At 38.5% G+C, this 24,131-nt stretch overlaps 1 protein-coding gene across 2 annotated transcripts in view; it reads right to left on the bottom strand.

Moving 5' to 3' along the window:
• Nucleotides 1–382: 382 nt before the first annotated feature.
• EPRS1 (glutamyl-prolyl-tRNA synthetase 1) overlaps nucleotides 383–24,131 on the bottom strand; it is a 60,651-nt gene continuing 36,902 nt past the window's right edge. For both annotated transcript variants that reach the window (XM_077813751.1, XM_077813752.1), the window contains 14 exons: nucleotides 23,175–23,408; nucleotides 21,942–22,207; nucleotides 20,882–20,933; nucleotides 19,600–19,809; nucleotides 19,097–19,169; nucleotides 18,078–18,157; nucleotides 17,437–17,538; nucleotides 14,357–14,512; nucleotides 13,482–13,679; nucleotides 12,804–12,977; nucleotides 7,550–7,710; nucleotides 6,096–6,174; nucleotides 1,506–1,570; nucleotides 383–746 (listed from right to left, as the gene is read on the bottom strand). In XM_077813751.1, the coding sequence (XP_077669877.1) occupies nucleotides 596–746; nucleotides 1,506–1,570; nucleotides 6,096–6,174; nucleotides 7,550–7,710; nucleotides 12,804–12,977; nucleotides 13,482–13,679; nucleotides 14,357–14,512; nucleotides 17,437–17,538; nucleotides 18,078–18,157; nucleotides 19,097–19,169; nucleotides 19,600–19,809; nucleotides 20,882–20,933; nucleotides 21,942–22,207; nucleotides 23,175–23,408 (2,001 nt within the window). In that variant the 3' untranslated portion in view covers nucleotides 383–595. The remainder of the gene's footprint in view (nucleotides 747–1,505; nucleotides 1,571–6,095; nucleotides 6,175–7,549; nucleotides 7,711–12,803; nucleotides 12,978–13,481; nucleotides 13,680–14,356; nucleotides 14,513–17,436; nucleotides 17,539–18,077; nucleotides 18,158–19,096; nucleotides 19,170–19,599; nucleotides 19,810–20,881; nucleotides 20,934–21,941; nucleotides 22,208–23,174; nucleotides 23,409–24,131) is intronic.

Here is a 24,131-nt window from a genome sequence, read left to right as displayed (position 1 = left end):
GCAATACCAATGAGAGACAAGTAAACATCTCCAGTTTAGAGATTGAGGAACAGAAATTAAGTGTGTTGTTCAAAGCCAGGCACCTAGCAAGTTAGTGGCAAGCATGGTTTCAAATTTCTAGCTCCCGTCCTTTGGGAGGACTATACTAAACCATATCACTTTAAAATATACAAACACTCCGCATGGTGCAGAATAGTTTAACCATTTCCCTGGTTTAGTTACATCATCTACAACACTTCAGGTTTTTCCTCACAGATCTGTGTTTTGCATACATGAAAGCACACTCACTCCCCACAACCAAAAGAGAAACCAAGCAACAAAAACCCAAATCTTTCCACTAACACAAAATAAAACACAAAAATAAAGATAGAACCACTTTATAGCTCACAATACATATTTATTATTAGAGATGTTTACAGAAAAGTCTGAGCAATACTGCTAATCTAAGACTGACTGGGGTTTTTTTATGCTTTCTTATGGCTTTGTTTTTTGAATTATTTAAAAAGTCACAAAACTGATAAGATCTGGGGAGATTTCAGTCTTATTAAAAAAAGTTGAGTTCAGAAATAAGGAACAAGGTGTTTTTGCTAGTAACTTAGTAACTACGACCAAAGACGGTGTAGAACTTGGCAGGGTTCTTGCCACAGACACATTTAGCTCCCTGCTGCAGCTCGCAGAGAGGTTTGAAGGGGATGCAGAGACTTTTTGCTCCCATCGATGGGGCACCAGGTTCAAGATCTTGATCTCTGAAATAGAACACAAATTTAATATTCTTAATTCCCAAAAGAATTACAAGAAAGAAATCTCACACACAGTGATTACTTCATTGGGTAAAAACTTTGAGGCTAAGGGAATAATAATGCCCTGTCTTGTAGTACAAGATAAGGCCCAAGAGTGAGAATCCTATGTGGAGGGTCTCTCTAAAGCAGTGATACTCAGACCGAGGCTCGCGAGCCGCAAATAGCTCTTTAATGCGCCTCCTGTGGGTCTTTGCAGCACATGATATTAAAACATTGTGTGATTTAATTATTAACCAATCAGGATGTTTTTACTACGTTATTAACCAGGCTGTCCCTAGCCTCTGTTTGCCAGAAGCTGGGAATGGGCGACAGGGGATGGATCACTTCATGATTATCTGTTCTGTTCATTCCCTCTGAAGCACCTGGCATTGGCCACTTTTGGATAGACAGGATACTGGGCTAGGTGGACCTTCAGTCTGACCCAGTGTAGCTGTTCTTACATTCTAACAAATTGTGGTTGATAAAACAACAATACTTGGTCAGCTACTTTGCTGTGAGAATAATTTATAGTAATTAGTAAACGAAACTATGAATTCACACTTCTGTGGCTCTTTTGGATAATGTTGATCGCTAATTTTGCTCCTGAACCACTGAGGTCTGAGTATCACTGCTCTACATGAATGTTACTTTCATGTTGTTTTATACTCAGATACCCAACTTGAAAGTTAAATGTAAATTCTCTTAAATTCAACAGTTACAGTTTACCTGGCAGTAGTTTTCTTGATCCAGTCCTCACACTCGATTTCCCCACAAAAGGGAATCTGCACAATCTGAAATGAAAGAAAGATGCAGAGTTTATACAGTGAAAACAAACAGGCATTATTTTAGGAGTGACTCCCAAACCCTACCATTATAGGTCTAACACTTCAGACATTGAAGACCAGATTTTTGATAGTGCTCAGCACCCATAACAGGAATCAGATTTTCAAAAGAGTACAGTGGGAGTGGATGAATGCGGAGCACTTTTGACAATCTGGCTGCATACGCATGCCTAAATGAGCTGGTAGGTGGACAGTTCTGAAAGTCTGACATCCTTTTATAATAAAGCAGAATTTTTAGACTGCAGGTAAACTACTCATTTTACAAAGTTAGCTCATAGAATCAAAGAACTGTAGGGCTGCATCTAGTCCAGCCCCCTGCCACATTCTAAACAGGAAAGGTTCAGCTTAATGATCAATTACCACAATCAAAGGTAAAATTAACACAGCTCAAAAGGATTTTTATAGCTTTTTCATCCTGAAAATATACAGCAACAGTTGCCCCTTTGTAGTGAAATACAGTAGAACTTTAGTGTAAGCTCACAGCAGAATTTGAAGAGTGATGGTTGCTAGCTTATTAGAAATTTAGCAACAGGATATTTTTACATCTATGAAAAGGGGTCCAAAAATTTCCTCCTTCTAGCTCTGGATATCCAGGCTATTTTTTTTAAAAGAAAAAAATATAAATCTCAATTCCCGTATCTCTACTGGATTATAGAGCAACACCTATTTACATACTTTAAAGAAATGCTTTCCCAATGAAGTTTCCCATTATAATTTTTAGGATCAGTGCTATACATTCATATTTTCTGAGGAACAACATTATGAAGGGACTTATTTCAGTATTTTCATTAAGGTAAAGAGAACTGTCACCAGCATATTTTCTTCTTACATAAGCAGTAAGAAGGAACATTGGATAGACAAGACAAGATATTAAGCACTGAGGCAGTACAAGATGCAGTAACCATACCGTTAAATTATTTTTAACCACTTCAGCCCATTTAGATTGTTCAGTATTTCTAAACTTAACAGGGCAGCAAATTTCTGTTTCAGAAGTCTAACAGTTCTAGGTTTTCCAGGGATGTTTCACTCAATTTCTTCACTTCATGTACTTTAACAGTAGCAGTTAGGAAGTGTTACTGTAAAGCCAAGAAGACTATTTTTAAAAGATTATGGAAAACTGAGGCAAAGACAACAGCTGAAAAGGACAGTTGCTAAAATGTCAAGAAGTCTTAAGTGCACATTTGCTCCACACACTCCTGTTATTTTAGTTTTCCTCACCAGAAGCCTAAATAAAATTGTTATGCTATGTTATGCTACAAGAAACAACTTCTTTGCACAAAACTCCCATTTAGTCTTCGGTGCAATATACATTTTTATTAGCTTCTTTCATTTTCTGCAATTTGGAGGAGGGACTAGTAAGCGTCTAATGTTAGTGCCGAATATTCCATGCTTGTATTAATCTTTCTGGTTTGCTAAATGTGGGTTTTACTTAAGAGCTGTTGTGGATCATTCCTGCAGCTTTCATTAAACTTTGCATGTAGTTATTACTGAAGACACAAAAGCAAAGAAGTCCACATCTCAAAGATTTTATGGTCTAAGGGGTTAATCACACCAAATACAGGAAAACATGGGAAATTAGCTTGGGAAATCTCCTTTTAGACTGTGGTCAATGCAACATAGTGAGGTTTTAATTAAGAGAGATTTGAATAAGAGGGTTTCCGTGAAAAACTACTACTTTTATATATGTTACCTGCTTTGTACAATAATATATAAAAACGGACACAAACATTCATATATACACACACTTTGGATGAGCTATCACCAGCAGGAGAGTGAATTTGTGTGGGGGGTGGAGGGTGAGAAAACCTGGATTTGTGCTGGAAATGGCCTAACCTGATGATTACTTTAGATAAGCTATTACCAGCAGGACAGTGGGGTGGGAGGAGGTATTGTTTCATATTCTCTGTGTATATATAAAGTCTGCTGCAGTTTCCACAGTATGCATCTGATGAAGTGAGCTGTAGCTCACGAAAGCTCATGCTCAAATAAATTGGTTAGTCTCTAAGGTGCCACAAGTACTCCTTTTCTTTTTACACGAGATGAAGTGCCTCAAACTTTTATTCTTTAGATCTAGGTACTCAGATAAGTGCTTGTAACTTCCGAGGTGGAACATTTACTTTTCTAAATCAAAGATGTTCACTACACTGCTTCTTTTCCATGTCATAAAGTGCAACTACTTTAGATGTTTTATTTACAAGTTTGAAATCTATGATCTAGTACTATCCCAGATGCAGAGCTAGCTAGGTTAGTGATTTCTCATGGTGCTCTCCAGCATCTGCTTCTGAATAAGTGAAAGGAGGTGGGGTATTCAAGGTTGGACATTGCTGCCTTCCCAGATCATCTTCACAGAAGTAAGAGCTATTGTGATTTGGGGCTTTGAGGTGTGAGGAAATGTCCGCAGATCCTGGAGAGCCATTAATCCATAATGATAATTTGCTCGCAATACAATTACGTTTTTTATATATTTGCTTTAAGCTGCATTTTTGCTCTTTATGGATTTTTTCCTTAGCTAATTTTGTAACTAAGGCTATGTTTACACTACAGCCTATGTCATCAAAATTTATGTCACTCGAGGGTGCGAATATTCCACCCCTCTGAGCAACATAAATTACACCAACATAAGCGTTCGTGTGCACAGTACTGTGTTGGCAGGAGAGCTTCTCCTGTAGACCTCGCTTCTGCCACTCGTGGAGGTGGTTTTTTTTTTCATGCTGACGGGAGAGCTCTCTCCTGTCAGCATAGAGTTTCTTCACCAGATGTGCTGCAGCTGTATTGGACAGCTGTGCCACTGCAGGGCTGTATGTATAGATATATCCTAAGTTTACCACATTGCCCAACATTTTGGGAAAGCCTCTGTTTCTCACGTCTCTCCTTTGTTCTGTAGGCCACCGGGACAAAGGGTAGTTTTTAAAAGCATAAACTGATGTTGCATCAATATATAATAAAATCATTGTGATTATTTGTGGGACAAAGAGGTCTTTACACTTATCAGGTAAGCCAAACCAGCTTCTGGAAAGGGTTTGCATTAGTGAAATGTTACTTCAGAACCAGCAGGCTGAGTGCAAAAATCTTTTTGAGAAGGTCCAAAATAACTTGACATATATTTTGCTTCTGGGGTGATGGCAAATCAGATGTGGGTTTTTTAACCACCATATTTAGGGAGCAAACATATACCCCAGTCAAGGTCAGGGTCCCTACTGTGCTAGTTGCTGTACCGACACAGAGTCGGTCTCCTCTCTGAAGAGTTTACAATCTAATTTAAGACAAGATGCAGATGAGATTGTGTGACACAAATTACAGGAAAAAAGATTAAGGGGGTGGGTGGCGGTGAGAGTAATGCATGAGTTAGCTCATAATTGTATTTTTTTCTATTCAACATAAATCCCACTGGCCCTGTACCTGACCCTTAAAGGACATGTTCAGCAAGAGTGTATGGTTATTTTAAGAGCAGAGCCAAATTGGCATCCCACTTTTTTTTTTTAAACACTTTTTTCTTTTGTATTATTTCTTAGTTGCAGTCTTGCACCAATAGTGATTCTTAGTTGTTAACGAGATGCAGTCTTCAAGAACATTTATTCAAATGTTTTCACGTGCTGGGGGATCTGGGTATAGAACTTCAGGGATAGGCTCTCCTTAAGTCAATCAAAGGTGGTTTAATGTGCACCTCATGGGAAGAATAAAACACTTCTTAAACATTAAAAATACAGTCTTAATGGCTGATTTAGACTTCAATTGCTCCACCAAAAACTTTAATTTTTTCCATAAGTTGCTAGTGCCCTTACCACGGAATTTAATATAAAACTCAGTCCTGTTACATCATCAGTTATTCTAATGATCAATCTTAACTTCTTGATGCCCAGCACCTGTCAATGCACTCAATGCTTCTGATGAGGTTAGAAAGGTCAGTTTTCTTTGACGCAAGTAGTACGTACTTTGGACTCCTGGAATGCAGTCATAATGTCTTTTTTTTTTTTTTACACCATTTGTAGGGGAATAATTATAGTATCTTATCTTAATCCAAATAAAAGATATTTGCATTAAGATCTGCTACGGTCACTTCCTGCTGAAAAAGCAGTACACTCATTTTAAATAAATGATGCCGTTTGATACCAGGTATGTAAAGTTTCCCGTAGTGGCCTTGTCACCTCTAATGCCTGAACATAATATTTTAAAGACTAGTAGCGTGAAAAATTTTAATCAAAACTGTGCTTTAGTATAACAGATGGCAACTGCAACTACTGCAGCATTTGGGAAAGTTACAGTTTGTTGCCAACCTCTCCATGAAAAGTTTCCAGCGTGTAAGCAAATTGGATTAAACTACCAAGCACCCTTTCAAATAGTAATAATGCATTTATTTAGGCTGTGAAAGCATCTGATCTCCAACTGGCCTGTAATGGATAGGAAAATGTGTGTCCTGTTTTAACAATGTTGCAAGACACTTATTCAGACTTCAGTGTATTTGGAACCTCCTTACCTTTCCTGCTTCAAGTTCTTTTTGAAAATCTTCCATAGTATTGGCCACCACCATATGATTTGTTAGGTCTTCAAAAGCTCTAAGACAAGAAAAGAAATTTAGTAAAGACAGATATGAGTATTCATCTTCTAAATGAAGTTACCATCTGAAGCAATTGTGCTGAGCCACCAAACACCAAATTACAAGAGAAAAAGTACAAAGACTGTAGAATCTTCTTAATCAGGATATTCTTCTACAGCTTGTGTTCCCAAAAGAAGAAATTCTGATGAATTAAAAGATATTTCTCTCCAGGCTGTTGCAGTTCCATCACACTATTAGACAAGCCCAAAGGTTTGGGAGATGGCACTGCTATTTGGTTTGCAACAGGACTGAGGATATTGTCTGAGAGAGTACAGCAGGGGCATCTGCAATATACTCAGCCTATACAGCTGGTGTGAAAAGAACAAAATACTAGCCAAGAACAGGCAGGGAAGCATATCATATGTTTTCAGCATGTATCACGGTGTGGAGGGACTGAAAACTCTGGCAGAATCAGCCAGAGATGAAGTCACAGAAAAGTTAAGCATCACCATCAGATCACCTCAGAGATGCACCAGTTAACTAGGAAATCAACTTAAGACTGTTGTAACTGAGTGGAGGGTACTATAATAATGCTTGAAAGCTAAACCTAAAGCGGAAATCAAAACTCATTTACCTCTTTTGGTTAGATCATTTTCTGACATTCAAATACCTTAGTCAACTGAAACTCCAAATATAAACAGGTTTATATCAAGAATGACCTTATAAGGTCTTCAAATCAGAATAGCAGGACTGCCTTTACCACACTTGACAACCCTGCACCTCTCCCATACAGGCGTCAAGAATATGAAACAATCATATTCTTATGCATCACCTTATTACAGAGATTTGCCATACGTAGTAACTTCAGATAAAATTTTCAAAAGGGCTTCAGTGATTTAAGAGCCTACATACCAGTGAAAGTCAATATGAAAGTGTTACTCATTTTTGAAAGTGGAACTTGGGTGCTTTTGAAAATTTTACCTTAGAGATAGATGTAAGCTCCAATATTATTATCAAAGAATTTTGTTTTTTTGAACAGATTCTAAAAGCCTTCCAGCACTACAAGCCTGCACAGTACCACTACATCAAAAAAGTACAGGGGGCTCATATTTAGATGTCAGTACCATATGGATATTGGCAGAGACTTAACTTGAAGATCTGAACTTGAAGTGTTGTTAACATTTGAAAATTCTATTTCACAGGCACATTTGGGAAACTTTTTGTGACAATCAGAATGAGCTCCTCAGACTGAAAAATGAAAGTGCACAGAGAAGACTTGTCTTGATGACTTTCTCCACAGTTAAATCTAATTGAGTTGAAGAAATCTCTTCTACAGTTAAAATAAAGTCGTGTCAGTCACAGATGCCATATGATTTATTCCCTTTTAGACTAACCTGTTGTAAAGGTTAGCATGGATCTCCTCCAAAATGTGTCTGAGTTTATCCTCTGCCTCATGTTCTGCAAAGGTCAACTTCTGTCCTGTGTCTCTTCTGACAGCTACAAACTGACCGTTCTTCATATCTCGTGGTCCCACTTCAAGCCTGATGGGAACACCCTACAAGCAAAAATAATGCAATACAAAATTAGTGAAAACTGCAGAACCGGTCAGTCATTCTCAAGAGAGTATGGTTTCATCCACTAAGATGCTTTGTTCAGTATGGATCCACTTGACACATGATTTTTATTTCTCTTTGTCTTGCTCTCAGACAAATCATATGATTAACAAGAACTGTTTTGCTGTCTTAATACAGTACTTGGAAAAAATTCAGGATTGGGGCAAACCTAAAGCTGTACTGATTCTCAGTTTCGCCTTATCAAAATGCTACTGCAAGGTTTTTATGAACTCCAATTATGCTCATTTTATACTCTTCTGATAGTGTTTGAAACAGGAAACAGAAATAGCCTTCTTTCATTTGGATGACTCCTTCCCAGATGATGCTATACATGTGAATTAAAGATGGCTACCTACGGGGAGTTCCATGAAAATGCTCCCAATCTTTTGCATGCTCCTGGACTTAAGGTATTTATTTTTTACTTATGTGTTCAGTACACTGTTTCTCTATGGACTGTTGAAACGGAAGCTACAAAGGACCTATTATAGCAAATTGAAGTATCGTACAGTGTAGTATAATAAAGAGTCAAATTAAGTGTCCTTTCTTGAAACAAAAAATAAAAACAAAATGCCTTTCAGTATGCTAAAATAAATACAATATCCCTCCCAAAACAATCTATTTAGATTTATATTTTCAGCAGCCAGTCAAGAGGGAATAATTTTTGTGGATGTGGCTGTTTACTTAACTAGCACAGGTATTAGGCCTTTTCCTTTCTGAAAGAAATATAGATTCTCCCACAGCAAACAAAATTTTATTGTGTTCAAACAATGTTGTCACAATCAATAATGCAGTGTAATCACCACTTTGTTTTCAATTGCTGGAAGTTTGACCTCCCCTGAGGATAAAAGAAACTGAAAGAAAAGGATTAGAAAAACCTTTGCATACCCGTGCCCAGACTGGGTGACGAGTGATGGTGGTGGGAAAGAGAATCTAGAAAATAACTTTGTATATACTTGTTTATCCAAGTTCCTCTTTCACATGCAACGCTCCTTACCAGTGTGCTGCACCTAATGATTATTTTTTCAGGTGGTTGTTGATTTACGTGTTTGTTATGTACACTGGCATATCAGCCACATTTAGACCGTTTTAAAACATGTTTTAGACACTATTCTAACACAGCTAGAACACAATTGACCTAATTACAGAGGATTGTTAAAATTACAATTAAATATAGCTTTACTAATTTATACCCAATATAACTCTTCAATAAATGATTTATTATAATTTTGGCCTGGCACAGCATGTTTAAACTGTATTACCACAAACGTTTTTTTAAAAGGTCCTTGAAAACAGCTCCACTAAATGTTAATACTGATGTTGGTAGAATACTTGAAGGCTTAAGAGAAGTTAATTGCATTATGTAACATTTTCCTTGCTTCTTAAACCTTATGACAAAGGGCCCGTGACTTCTCATACACACAGGCAGATCCCCAACTGTTTGTTCCCATTTGTAAGTTTTTACGGGTGTACTGGTAACTGCTGGAATTAGGAGTCTAAAGCAATATTTTATTGCAGGAACGTGCTGTACATATCCTTTCATTTAGGAGAGGCTGTTCACAGTTTCTTGTTCCCTGTGGAAATCCAATCAGTAGGCGAAATGCCAAAGAGTCTAGGTCCTGACCATTTTAAAAACATTTTGTAAGACACCTTTGTCCAGGCTTCCACTCACTGCAGACTCTAGATGATCTTGGCATTTGATCTACAGACTAGGTTTCACGCCTTAGGGCTAGTAGTTTGATACTGATGGGTGACCTATTTTTAAGAGGGAAATGTTTACTTCTATTCCAAGCCAGATGTAAAGGTACCGAAATCCTATCAGCACCTGGCATCAAATAAACTCGTAACAATAATAGTGTTTTTTCATTTACAAAATGCCATTTGGGATTCTGGGAGAATACCCAGTATCTCCACCTCTTTGTTCTCAGGCCTGGTCTACACTACATACATACTTCCATATACCTACGTTTCTCAGGCATGTGAAAAATCCACACTCCTGAGTGACATAATTAGACCGAAATTAAACCTGCATGTGGACAGCACTATGTTGGTGGGAGAGCTTCTCCCAATGACACAGCCACTTCTTCTTACAGAGGTGGAGTTATTAAGCAGAAGGGAGAGCTCTCTCCCGTTGGCTTAGAGCATCTTCACCTGATGCGCTAATGTAAATTTGTAGTGTAGATCTGACTTAAGGCTGATGCACCTCATTAGTAAGAGGCATGGAAGCAGTCACATGCAGAGTGTGACTTAATGAAGTGCAGTGCTCAGCAAGTGGATACCTTAAAGCGATTGAAGAAGCCACCTTAGAAGCTACCTGTGACCTTCGCAAAGACTCAAGTCTCTTTGCGGGAGTCACACACAGCTATTGTCAAAAAACTTTTTAGACTAAGGTCTTTAAGGCAGGAACTCTCTCCCAATGTCTATATGGTGTGCAGGGCAACAGAGCAGCAAAGACACTTAGCACCTCTGGACACTGTGTAATTATACAGTATTATGTCAGCAGGTTGGCTTCCTCCAGAACCTCAGAAGTCTCACTTGGAATTTAAGACTAGATATAACCCTGTCCCCCCCACCCCCAAAAACACAAACACACACACACACTTCCTTCCTGGTTTGTTCATGGTGAAAAGCACTTCTTACTTTGTGAACTTAGTGGAGCTCAGCAAAATAAGTGCTGTTTTCCTGTAAATCACAGCCTTAACATTATACCATTTTCATATTCTAATATATTCTGACAAAGAAAAGTTCTCTAGAATAGCAAGCTAATGCACTGGGCTGTCTTCTCTGGATACTCAGGTTGAAATTCTACCATACTTTGCAAAGGAAAAGCAAGAGAGGCTATCACCAAACTATCTGGTAGAAGAAGTAGCAGATCTCTGTTTAAGAGGTGTCAGATTGGAATGGCATGAGTTTTGCAGACGTCAAAGGAGGTCTATGAACAAAGTTGTTTGTGAAAACTCACACAGTGCCTGCCCATACCACACCAGGCTCAAGTCAGCACAAATTCCCCTCAATTTTGTGAGCAAAAAATTAAAACACTTTAAAGTAGAAGTATTTATGAGTCTTGTTCCATTACTGCAACTGTAAGAGGAGGGAAAAATGGATTCCATACTGGGAGCACAAACACTCAAATGTTAAGTCTCTTACTTCTCAAAATGGCTCTGGAGTCGGATTTTAGACTGACATTTTTCATGACATTTTTGGTTGCACTTATAAATTGTTTATAAATCCTTTATAAATGATTTTTAAGCATATCAGAAGGTATTATAAAAGATGGTTGTAAGCCAAGGTAATAATCAACCTATTGCTTCTGTTGGACTCTCTGTAACAATTAACTGTTTATTGCAACCTTAACTTATTAACCTTTAACACACTACTCAGAAATAGAGCTTTAGGATAAAGTGTGACATTTTCACTCTTTAGGTGCAATGGGAGATTTTTTTCAAGACCCATTGGATTGCACAGAAGGCTTCTACATCATCTTATATTGAAGTTTGGCATTTGAACATTTACACAGACTTCCAACTCTGATGCCACAGAGCTCCATTCTGTCTTATTTTAATTTCTCATCCCTTTCGTTATGTTGTAATATACATTATATTTAAACCCAGTCTTGAAACTTGGTCTCCTTTATTCTCTTCACTTTACAGATATCTTGTTTTATATGCAGTTACTCTGTTTTCCTGTAAAAGGAGGACTGAATCTACTTTTAACCATAGTATTTGAGTGACGAAGTAGTTGCTTTTCTGATAAATAAAAAGGATTCTTTATTTAGTGATACCATCCAAGACCATCTTGTATTTTCCATTCTGCTCAACTAGGATATCAGAAGCTAGTGTTACTCCTGGCGGAATTTTGCACAACTGTGCAATGCAGAATTTTACAGAAATTAATGTTTTTTGCACAGCATTTCTGTTCCCCCACAGAAATGGGCTGCAGTGCTGCTGGCCGCCACTAGGGGCCACCGAACGCAGAAGAGCCCAGCTCTCACACAGAAGACACTGCCAGAGGGAGGAGAGAGCTAGAAGTTCGACAGCTGCACTCCCCCTCACGCCCTTAAGGGCGGAGGCGGCAGTGCACAAGAAACTCCGTGCAAGCCTGGGACCCAGCATCAGGCTGTTTCTCCCTCTGGATCCCAGGGCTCTGAGGGGCAGGGGAGCAGGTGTCTGGGCTGGTGGGGGCCATGGATGGGCTCTGGGAAGGGATAGATGTCTGGGCTAGGGGAGGCCCTGGGGTGGTGGTGGTGGGACATCTGGGTGTCTTGGCTAGGGGTGGCCCTGTAGCTGGGTTGGGGGGGGGGCGCAGCTGTTCTCTGGGGCGGGGATGTTTCGGTGGATAGGCTGGGGGTCCCCCACAGCTGGGCTCTGGGCAGGGTGGGGGTGTGAGTGTCCGGCTCCCTAGCTGGGCTCCTGAGGGAAGGGGGCAGAGAAGCAGAAACTGGGTTGTCGAAGGGGTTTCTTTAGATCTCTACTTCTGGGGGAATGTGTGTGTGTCTGTATTGTTACAGACATATTTCCTGACAGGTATTTTGAAATAAATGATCAAAATAATTGAAACTGGCATGATCTTGTGGTGTTATTTTGATAAATACAATCTGCAGATTTTAAAATATTTGTGCAGAATTTGTTTTTTGGCGCAGAATTCCCCCAGGAGTATAGTGTCCTCTCACTCATCACACATGTGTTTGGCATGAGTTTTTTTCCTTTTAATTGATTTAGGTATGTACCTCTCTTCCTTAACATTGCTTATAGATCATTCTGTGTGTGCGCATAGAGTCAAAATTCACAAGTTCAAGACATCTCTTGTCCAAGTTAATTATTTTTTCTGGGTGAGAATCTGTCATCTCAGAAACTGCCTTTTTTCTTCAATTAGCTTTTATGAAATTTCAAGAAACACAAGTCACCAATAATTGCAGCAATTCATGCTGTATCAAAAATTGACCATTTTTCAATCGACTTTAGACAGAAAATATTTGCCTGCAGAGAATACAAAAAAGTCCACATGAACATACATTAAGATCTACTGAAAAGAAATTTACCTTAAGCTCCCAGTGATTGAACTTCCAACCAGGTGAATAGTTGTCTCTTAAGTCAGCACGTACGCGGACATTGACACTGAGCAGCCTTTTAAGATATTCATTACATTTCTTCATCAGTGCCTCTTTGTCCTCTTCGGAAAGTGTATTTGTGATGCCACAAGGAATAATTACAACCTGTGACATGATGCAAATTAAAAGAAAAAGATACATACAGTAATGGATAAAGTTGTTCCCAATTATTGTCATGTACCGTACCAAAAATACCAAAAGACAATCAACCTTAAAGTGTTGAGTTTAAGGATGTGGAAGGTTTAAGGAGACAGTGTTGTGGTGCTAAATCTGGTTAACATCTTTCGAAACCCCCTAACTAAGAAACTTTTTTGCCAAGTATTACTAATAATCTAATTTTGGGTAGACAGAAAATTTAGAAGATATAGCTTGTCTCTCACAAGGAATATAACTCAAGAACCAGCCTGATAAACTCTTACTGACTGCATACAGAATGCTCTACAAGTATTATTTTCAGTACCCCTACATTAAAAAAAAAGAGTTCTTTTCATCAGGCACCCAATAGGAAATATTGATTAATCCCATTGCAAGACAGGAAAGGAAAAAGGTGAGGTACTTTGAAGTAAAGTTCTGCCATATGAACCAATTAGACAAGTCATTTGTACACACCTGAACACATGCTACCCGAGGTGGTAGCACCAAGCCCATATTATCCCCATGGATCAATGTCATCACACCAATGGTCCGAGTCGAAATTCCCCAGGAGTTTTGATAGGCGAACTGTTTTTCTCCTGGTATCTTGGGATCTTCAAACACAATCTCAAACATTTTTGAAAAATTTTGCCCCAGATGGTGCGATGTTGCTCCCTGAAACCGACACATATAGAAGTCTCTGCTCAACAGAAATTTACAATGACTGCTAAGTATAAAGAAAAGGAGTACTTGTGGCACCTTAGAGACTAACCAATTTATTTGAGTATGAGCTTTCGTGAGCTACAGCTCACTTCATCAGATACATACTGTGGAAACTGCAGCAGACTTTATATATACACAGAGAATATGAAACAATACCTCCTCCCACCCCACTGTCCTGCTGGTAATAGCTTATCTAAAGTAATCGTCAGATTAGGCCATTTCCAGCACAAATCCAGGTTTTCTCACCCTCCACCCCTTTGTGTGGGGGGGTGGAGGGTGAGAAAACCTGGATTTGTGCTGGAAATGGCCTAATCTGACGATTACTTTAGATAAGCTATTACCAGCAGGACAGTGGGGTGGGAGGAGGTATTGTTTCATATTCTCTGTGTATATATAAAGTCTGCTGCAGTTTCCACAGTATGTATCTGATGAAGTGAGCTGTAGCTCACGAAAGCTCATACTCAAATAAATTGGTTAGTCTCTAAGGTGCCACAAGTACTCCTTTTCTTTTTGCGAATACAGACTAACACGGCTGTTACTCTGAAACCTGCTAAGTATAAGGTCAGCAACATTCCTTTTTGCTGTCCTTTCTTTCAAAAAAGTGAAAAAATGTATGTATTAATATATACCTGGATAGCTCTTCCACTGGCAGATACATATGCTTCCACAGTGGTTGTATAGTCTCCACCTGCAAACTTCTCTTTTTCAGTCTTTCTTCCTTTCACAATAGGTATTGCCAGGAGTTCTTCATACACCCGAGCATACAGATCAAGAATCTGCAATACCTATGATTAAAACCTTTAAGTTACTTCAGTGATTTGGAGTTACTCTTCAAACATTTTCCAAATCCAAAATATTGCTGAATGGCGTGACTGGCTACAACTGCATAAAAACCTGAACATCCTACTTGTCTCTTCTCTTCAAATAAAACTAAAGATCAATTTTATTTTTTACTCATTTTGAGGTTTTGCAGATGTTTTCTGTAAAACAAAATATTTAAGTCTAGAAACCATTAAACAAAAAGGGTCATTATTACAGAGGTGTCAGACTCCGTATGTGATTAAGTGCAAAACAGAAGTCAAAACAGGGATTCAAACCTTATTATATTTGAAGATATGGCATATCATCCCTAAAACTGCAGCACTTACAGTTTGTGCATGCAATGTATATTGAAAACTGAATATATTAGCTTGTTTGAGAGTTATAATTAATTATAAGTTGATCCTTTAAGAAACTGAGAATCCTGTGTCACTCTTCTTTATATACTAACTTCACATTTATTCCACTCCAAGCCTATTCATATCCATGATTCTCTATGCTCTCCTCCCTCACTCACTCAATCACACATTCACTTTGCCTGACCCCTTTTGCAGCATTTAGGCTATGCAAAGCAGCTGTAAACCAACTTAACTGGCCACCCAATCCTAGCTGCTTTGCAGTGCTCAAGAGCATCTCAAAACAGCCAGAGAGCAGGACAAATCTGGCCCTAAAGAAATTAAGATAAAAGATGTGATGTGAACATTTCCAGGTAGTTAAACCTCACTGAGGTGTCATGCACTTGATATACTTGAAGAAATAAAGTTGTGTAGGCCAGGAAGGATTGATTTAAATATCAACGATTTTAACAATTACTTAAATCGGCAAGCAGGAAATCTTGATTAAAATCAATTTTAATTATTTTGGATTTGTACTTTAATTATTTTTCTAAAGAAAGATTGATAACCATTAAAACATGTTGATTTGCAGCTACACATAGCCTTTACACTATATTCGGTACTACTTTTTGCTAACCAGAAGTATACACCATATCAATAATATTTAAGAAATTATATAGCCTAACTTTTTACTAGATTAAAATTTTTCATTGTCATTTGTGTCAAGACAAATTTGAATAGAAATTCAAATTCAATTAAAACGTATTAAACCAGCATTTTAAGTTTTTTTTTTAAGTAAATAAAACTACCTTAAATATGCTGAATGCATCAGAAAAAAGTTTATTAACGGATAACTGATTTATTAAAACAAAGGAAGATACATTATCTGTAGTTAGTGATCTGAACTTATATCTCATCACCACTGTTCCCTCTAAGCTGTATGCGTGCGCACACAGATCCTAAACCCTGCGTGCACAAAAATTTGCACAGAAGAAATTTTTTGCACACAGCCTGTCAAAAATTAGAGGGAACATTGCTTATCACCCAGTCCTTCAAGATTCGATAAACTAGTAGATCTAAGCCTCCTACACCTAGTTTTCATCCATAGAATGGAAGAGGAAAACAAGCTTTTCTGCTTTTTCAACTCCCAATCAATTTCTTAACTTTGAATGAACAAGTCATTGAACTGAACAGTTGAAGAGGCGGCTATTGCAGCCAAAAGCTGGGTTAGCGCTTCAACAAACTGGTTGTAGGTGCTTAGCCAGCAAATTTTTACTAGCTTAATATCATGTTTTGTATTGAGTTTAAATTATTTCAAATAGATAAAGTAGAACCTCAGAGTTACGAACACCTGGGGAATAGAGGTTGTTCATAACTCTGAAATGTTTGCAACTCTGAACAAAATGTTATGGTTGTTCTTTCAAAAGTTTACAACTGAACATTGACTTAATATAGCTTTGAAACTTTACTACGCAGAAAAAAATGTAAACTACTAAAAAATAATTTAAATACAATACTGTACTATATTTGCTTTTTTTTTTGGTCGCTGCTGCTGCCTGATTATGTACATCCGGTTCCAAATGAGGTGTCTGGTTGACTGGTCAGGTTGTAACTCTGGTGTTCGTAACACCAAGGTTCTACTCAGAGTTTAGGCTTTAACATAGGTTGTCATTTTCAAATTTAATAAAATTATTTAATTTAAATAAAAAAAATCCAAATTAAAAAATCCAATTTTTAAATTTTATTAAAACAAAACCAAAACACAAAAGAACAGATTTTTACCCACCTTGAAATAAGGCTAAGTTGTTAACAATTGTATCTACTCAAATTATCACTCTTCCTCTACAGAGAAATTGCATGCTATAATTCTACTAGCTGTAACTGAAATGAGTCAAGGTGTGGACAAAACGTGCCAAAAGTGCTCATTGGTCACTTTGTTGGCCTAGCTGTCATCATGCTTTGAAGATTCTGCGGCTGCATGCTAGCTTGGGCACCATTGTTTGAAAGGTTCCTTATGGCAGTGCTTCATCGGTGCCACTGCTCACTGCGGTAGCACTACCAGGGGGTGCTGAGACAAGCACAAAAGATGCTACAGTTCAGGGACTGCCCCCTCCTCAAGATCCCCTTTCATGTAGCGCCAGTCTACCTTCTCCAAACACATTTATTCCACTCCAAGCCTATTCATATCCATGATTCTCTATGCTCTCCTCCCTCCCTCACTCAATCACACATTCACTTTGCCTGACCCCTTTTGCAGCATTTAGGCTATGCAAAGCCGCTGTAAACCAACTTAACTGGCCACCCAATCCTAGCTGCTTTGCATTGCTCAAGAGCATCTCAAAACAGCCAGAGAGCAGAACAAATCTGGCCCTAAAGAAATTAAGATAAAAGATTTAAATTTGATGTTACACTTAAGGCCTTAAGAGGGTCAATGTTCACATCACATTGACGCTGCCAATACTCAAACCAAAAAAAAAAAAGCTGGTGGCGCGCGCGTACGCGCAAAAATGAGTGGCAAAGATCAGTAATAGTTAAAAACATTCAGTGCTTTGTACCTCCTCTGCTGCTTCTTCATAAGTAGCAAATGCTGTGTGTCCTTCCTGCCAAAGGAACTCACGAGTGCGCAGGAAAGGCTGAGGATGTTTGAACTCCCAACGCTGCCAAGAAAAGGAATTTTTTTTTTTAAAAAAAACATTCAAATTCAGTAGCATAACTGTGAACTACTTAGATTCCACTGACTGCATCTGACGAAGTGAGCTGTAGCTCACAAAAGCTTATGATCAAATAAATTGGTTAGTCTCTAAGGTGCCACAAGTACTCCTTTTCTTTTTACTTAGATTAAGTTTTTTAAAAAGCTACTTCTTTGGCATTTTATATTACTCTGCAAATCCCAAATTTTGGGATTAAAAAAGAAATTTGGATTCTTTTTAAATAAAGGAATTGAACATACTTTCACAATGTGGTCCTTTTAAACTAATATTTTATTTAATTATTATTAAATCATATACCTATGCCCACATGCCAAAACACATTACATAATGAAACTATTAATTGTTTATATTTTAATTAATATTGGTATGATGCCATCTCTTACGGAACGATTGTCCTAATAAATTTAGGACAATTTTTAAGCATACCAAATTCCTTGCCATGTGCTTCACTTTAAAAAAAAAAATGGTTGACTAAATGCACCTACCACTACGTTGCACCACTGATTAAGCTTGATAGGAAGATCTCTATGTGACTGCACCCACTTTGCAAAGGCAGGATACATTACTGTAAAAGATTATAAAAAATATTGTTGGTTTTTCTGAGGAACATGTCGAACATGTCTCAACCATAATATACATAATTTGTTAAACATAAGTATAAGAGACCCTCTGCTTCATTGTGAGGATTTCACTTTTCATATTTTCTGTCCCACTCAAGTGAAATTCTGCAGTGGACACAGGACCTTGATGAAAGGAATATTTTTGCCTTGCTCCAACTCCTCAGGTAATACGTGGCTTGCTTCTGGTCTGAAGCGAAGTGGTTTCACACACACCTCAGAACTCAAAACACATCTACTTTAGTGACTCTACGAAGGTGAACGGGAAACCTAACTACTTTACACATGCAGTTAGTTTTCATATTATTAAATCACTGTCTTTCATTAAGACTAGAACATTTAGATGCATCTAGATTCATACATACACAATCAGCTAATTAAGAAATTTTCATGATAGCACACTATCATATTACAATTTAGTATATTGTATCTGATTTAACTAGGAGTTGCTCCACTTTTGTATCTTAGTTATATTTAATGACTTTAAAATCTGAATATTAATGAAAAAATGCATAAGGTAAAATACAACATGAACAATGAAAATTACTTTTCGTAAAAGCAAAATTGAATAAAAACCTTTCATCCCCAAAACTTCAAAATATTAAAGAAAATTCCAGTCAAAGAGCTTTCTAAAGTATTAAATAAGAAAACTAAATAATTTGCAATGTGTGTGTAAATAAAACTTCTTTAGCTAGTTTATTGGGAAAAATTTAGAAATGTTTCAAGTTGTGATGAAACAGGAAAATATTTTCCTCTAAGATTTTTCCAGTGTTCAATCATAGTGTCCTACCTAGTAGACCACCAACTGGTCTCAAAACTACAACAGAATTCTGCTGTATCAGTTACTCATTCTGAAACTGTTGATTACTTGCAAGTTAGTTTCTTACCTGTTTCACTTGTAGGACGTACAGCAATTGGTTCAGCCAGCTCTGTTTTACCAGATCTCGTAACCCAAGCAACCTAAACATTTAAAATATTAAGTTTCCTCCAACTTGATTTAAAATAAAAAAAGATCTTGAAGTTCTAGGTTCCCTATCACCTTCATTAATTACACAATATAAATGATATTTAAGCACTACTGAAATAATCGTTCTAACAAGGACTGACAGACACCTACATAGATTCCTTTCCACCCCTTCTTCATAATGGAAAGCAGACCTCCAAAAACACTATCAAAGAAGGGTTTACAAACTTTTAACTGTTTTATATTTGACATCATTGCCTACTAGGACTAGGAGCAGCAGTTGTTTGCACAGCTTCTGGTTGTAAGAATACAAAAATATCTGCCTACATCATTTATCTGAGCACTATCCTTAGTTTTTAAAAAGACACAGTTTAGCTAAAGTTAAATGTAGTACATGAGTGCAGTAAACAGAATTCTGATGTGTACCTCAGGAGCAAAGTCAGCAATATGAGTTTTCTCTTTCTCCAGAGCAGCCTGGGACACAAACATGGGAAAGTAGCAGTTTTCTACACCAAGTTTCTTGATCTCACCATCGAAAAAATCCTTGATGGTTTCCCAAATGAAAAAAGTCCATGGACGAAGAATGTAGCAGCCACTCACATCATAGTATTCAATCATCTCTGATTTTGTGATCACCTGTCAAGAAAATATTCTTAAGATATTAAGGTTCTATTTGCATGCACAAAAAAGCACTACAATAATTCAAGCCTAATGACACGCCGCTCACAATAAGTTGATCAATCAGCAGTTTAAAATGGCTGTAATTTAAAACCAAAAAAGCCAAAGAGAGTTTGTAAGCAAAGATTTAACAATTATATTTAACAATTTCCTCCCAAGAAATGGAGGGTTTGGTACAGAATAGAGGGGCTCAGATACTACAGGGAAAAGTGCATATTTTCTAGCATCACTTACAGATCACCTCTGTGACCAATTATGGAGTGGTAATGAATGGTTCTGGAAGGATTTTGCTACAGCTCCTTTATCCAAAAAGATAAAGAGTGCGGATGTAGGACCTTGAAGGTGAGTAATAAGGTGGGAAATGTAAGGGGTCCTTAGATTTCAAAGAGGGAGTGCAGATGGTCACTCTCCCCCTCACCCTAAGAAAAGACAAGCATAGGCCATTTTAATTATCAGTGTTCTCCACTCACTACAAAAGGTCACCAAACACATTATGCATTAATCATGACAAATGTCCGTGTTGGTGAAACGTGCCAGTTTGATAGTGGCGGAGACAATCTATTTATGCAGAAATCCAGTACTGTAAACTTCCCTCCATGCCCTATCAGTGTCCCTCAAACCCTGCCCTGCCTGGACTACCCGAGGCACTGTATTAAGATCAAAACTCATTTTGCACTGACCACCCATAAAAAATGGTGGTAACTTTTGGTTACAAACCATCCTGAGCTAAACTAAGACTGCTAACTAACATCCATCAAATACTTACCAAGATCCTTAGTGTTTCACTGCCAGAATGTGTTTAATGAATAAGGGGGTTCTTGTTTTTTTAAGCAGGTGGCCATTATTAACTTATATAGCTTCACAAGTTTACACAGCACTTGGAAACATACGTCCAGAAATTAAAGAAAAATGCTGATAGCAATTTAAGGAACAGTGTTATATTACAAAAAAAATAAAGGAGTGGCCAAAAAAATCATTTTTGTGAAATGTGAGGTGAAACAACTCCTTAATTCAAGTGATGCACACTTACCTGAGAAAACCAATCAGAAAGATTTTCTTCTTTTTTAGCTTCTAGACCAAGCCTATGGAATTTGAAAAGAACAGAACCCAATATTTAGGTCACTGACAAGTGGTGAAGGTAGCATTAAAGCTGCATGCTTGAATGTTTTTTGGGGGGAAAAAGTCCCTTTTAATGTAATTAAAAATCTTTTGTTAAATGTTAAAGCACTTACTTCAGTGATCTGCAAACAACCTTTTTACCCTATCCCTCCAAACCATGCCCCTCCAAAATTTAACTTGTTTCAGATCATGATGATCCCTCTCTAACAGGACTCAAGAGAAGCATTCATACAAATATCTCAGTTTTTCCTGTTTAGATCCCTCCTGCACCAGTTACATGCCTCGATGCATCAAGCCGTGAAACTAAAACTTCCAAATAAAAGCCTGATTCGAGCATAAGGCTCACATAGGTTTGTTTTTTTTTAAACCCTAAGTTTCATAGCTCCACTAATGCTATTGTTTGGCTAGAGAGTTTTGTGAAGCTGTTAAGGTAACTTACTGGCTTGCTTTCTGAAGGCTTTTTGCCTCAGAAAAAATATTAGTTTGTTTTATTTCAAATGAAAGATTAATCCTACCACCACCAACCAAAATAAAGCATACTAGCAATAATGGCAAGAGCTTGCAAGAAGCTGAGCTCCATCAACTCCTAGCAAAGTCAATGACAATAGATCATGTATTAGGTGCTCAGATCAGGGTTTAAGACTGCAAAATCCAGTTTTCTTGCATAGTTTCTCTGATTCTCCACCATACCTGTCAATAATATGTAATATTTGTAATGAAAACAAAAATGTATTATGCTTATTTTATAGCATATAATTTACAGTACATGGATTTTACTCCCTCCTTACATGAGCTATAAATTTGAAATGAACATGATAAAAAAACACATTAATGGAACATGGCATTATTTCTTTTTTGTATATTCCCACACTACCAACTGAAACTAAAAATTTAAAAACATTGCTCTAGATTTAGCTCTGTTCAGCCCTCCCAATTTAGATTTCATGTAGCTGGATTGCTAATTTCTTTACCTGGTCTGTTTCTTAGGCCCCTGACCTTCTCCTAAACCTTCTGCGGAGAGGCCATTACCACCTTGGTCTTTCTGATATTCTTTCTTCTGAGTATCACTCTGTTTCTGTTGCTTATTCTGCTTTTCAGACTTGTTCTCCTTCTCTTTTTTTTTCTTGTCTTTATCCTCAACACCAATGGCAGAGACAGGCTTATAGTCTACTCCTGCAAGAGACTTGTACTGGGCCTTCAGTTGAAGCAGTTCCTGCACTGCTGTATCTATTTTATCCTTTGGTTTGAAGTGATTCCCATGGAAGAACAAGCAAATAAAGAGAAATCAGTATGAATCACAGGAGTAAATGGACCTACAGATGTTCTATATATACACATATGTGCTACATCTTCTACTCCTGGGGGAATTCTGCACCAAAAAATTAAATTCCGCACCCAGTATTTTAAAAATTCTGCATACTTTGTCAAAATAATGCAACATAATCATACCAGTTTAAATAAATTACCAAAATAATTGAAACTACAATACCATGGATGGAGAATGAGAGTAGAGAGCACTGGAAGAAATCTCCAAACCTCCTTTGTCTAATAGTAATGTAGCTAGGTTTAACCCTTTATTTCTAGTTATTAGTCAACAAATATATGTATCCATATACTCAGTATTACATCGTAAGCAACTGAAGAGCAAGTGAGGGCTAGGGAATCAAACTCACAATTTTTTTGGCTACTGACCATCTCCAGAAAGGTCAGTAGTAAACCGTTCATGGAGCACATTTTGATAGAATTTTTCAGTCCAAAATTTAGACCAGTTCTAATCGCTAAAGCATCGTAAGTATTTGTAAGGCCATACTGTCATTTATAATAAGGCTCCTTTATACCACTCTGGCAATGTAAATAAGCCCTAAAACTTTTACACCTGTTTTATACTCTTGGGGGAAAATCCACTAAGAACAATAGGAACCATCCACTAAGCAGGCAGACCACTACTTTCTGCTCTGCCCGAGGGGACAAAGCCTACCCCACACCTACCTCCTCAGAAACACCTCGAAGCCCTGCCCCTCCATGCCGGGCGTGCTTAATAGCGAGCAAGAGGGACAGAGTCTCATTTGCTCGCACTCCCAGCCCTAGCCCCTGGCGGTGACTGACATCTCCCCACGTACACATGACTAGCACTGCCCTAACATCAACTGAAATGTCTTCTAAGGTTATTATTTTTAACTAAGTTGTGTTTTTAAAAAGTTTACCTTTTCTGCTTTTCCTGCTTTTAGTTTACGGACCTCTTCTCCTTGACAGGCCACCTTGTTAAACAGAGCTTTAGCTTCTGGTGTGTCTGGGCCACCGATTTCTGTGCCTGTTGTTTGAGATGAAGCAGATATCTTAGTTGCTGGCAGATGTCCTGGCTTGTAGTCCTGCCCAGTCTTTTCTTTATACTCTGCTTTCAGAGAAAGGAGGAGTTTCACTGCTTCATCTACTTTATCCTATGTGAACGAAAAAAAAATTTAACGGTCACAGAAGAGGATTCAAAAGTACTGAATATACTCGGTCATAAGCCAAATTTTTTTTAGTAAAAAAGGGAAGCACCAGAGATGGGGGTCAGCTTATGAACGGGTATAGAGGGAGAGGTGGGACACAGCCCCAACAGAAGCAGCACAGCCAGCAGAGCCAGAAGGGAAGAGGCAGGGCCAGAGTCTCCCCACTTCTGGCCACGCTGCTCTCCCCCCAGCCTCCAAAGCAGCTGCAGCTCCGGGGCTGGCACGCTGCAGCCGTGCCGCTTGGCCCCGCCCCCCAGAGCCGGCTGTGGCCATGCCACCCGGCCTGCCGGAGCACGCCGCAGCCTTGCCGCCCAGCCCGCTGGAACATGCTGTGGTCGCACTGCCTGGTCTGGCCCGCTACAGCAGCTCCGGCCAGGCCAGAGACATCCTCCCCAGCCCTCCCCAGATAAAGTGGGAAGGGATGGGATGGAGAGAGTGTGAGGGTCCCAGGCTAGGGGTGGGGTCATGTGGGGGGTGGTCACAGGGGTTACTCCCCTGACCCCCCAGCTTCTCTCCACAAAAGATCTCCCCACCAGTTGCTGTCCCGGCCCATCAGGGTAAGCAGCTGGCGTACCAGGATGCTTTGTTTACTTACGTTTACCTCCATGCCTGTGGACGCTCGAGGTAAACAAACCGTCTTGGCCCACCAGTGGCTTATCCTGATGGCCA

This window comes from Eretmochelys imbricata, chromosome 3 (assembly GCF_965152235.1).
Source record: "Eretmochelys imbricata isolate rEreImb1 chromosome 3, rEreImb1.hap1, whole genome shotgun sequence".
NCBI lineage: Eukaryota > Metazoa > Chordata > Testudines > Cheloniidae > Eretmochelys > Eretmochelys imbricata.
The sequence above is the reverse complement of the archived record's forward strand: the minus strand, read 5'-3'. Positions and strand labels throughout refer to the sequence as shown.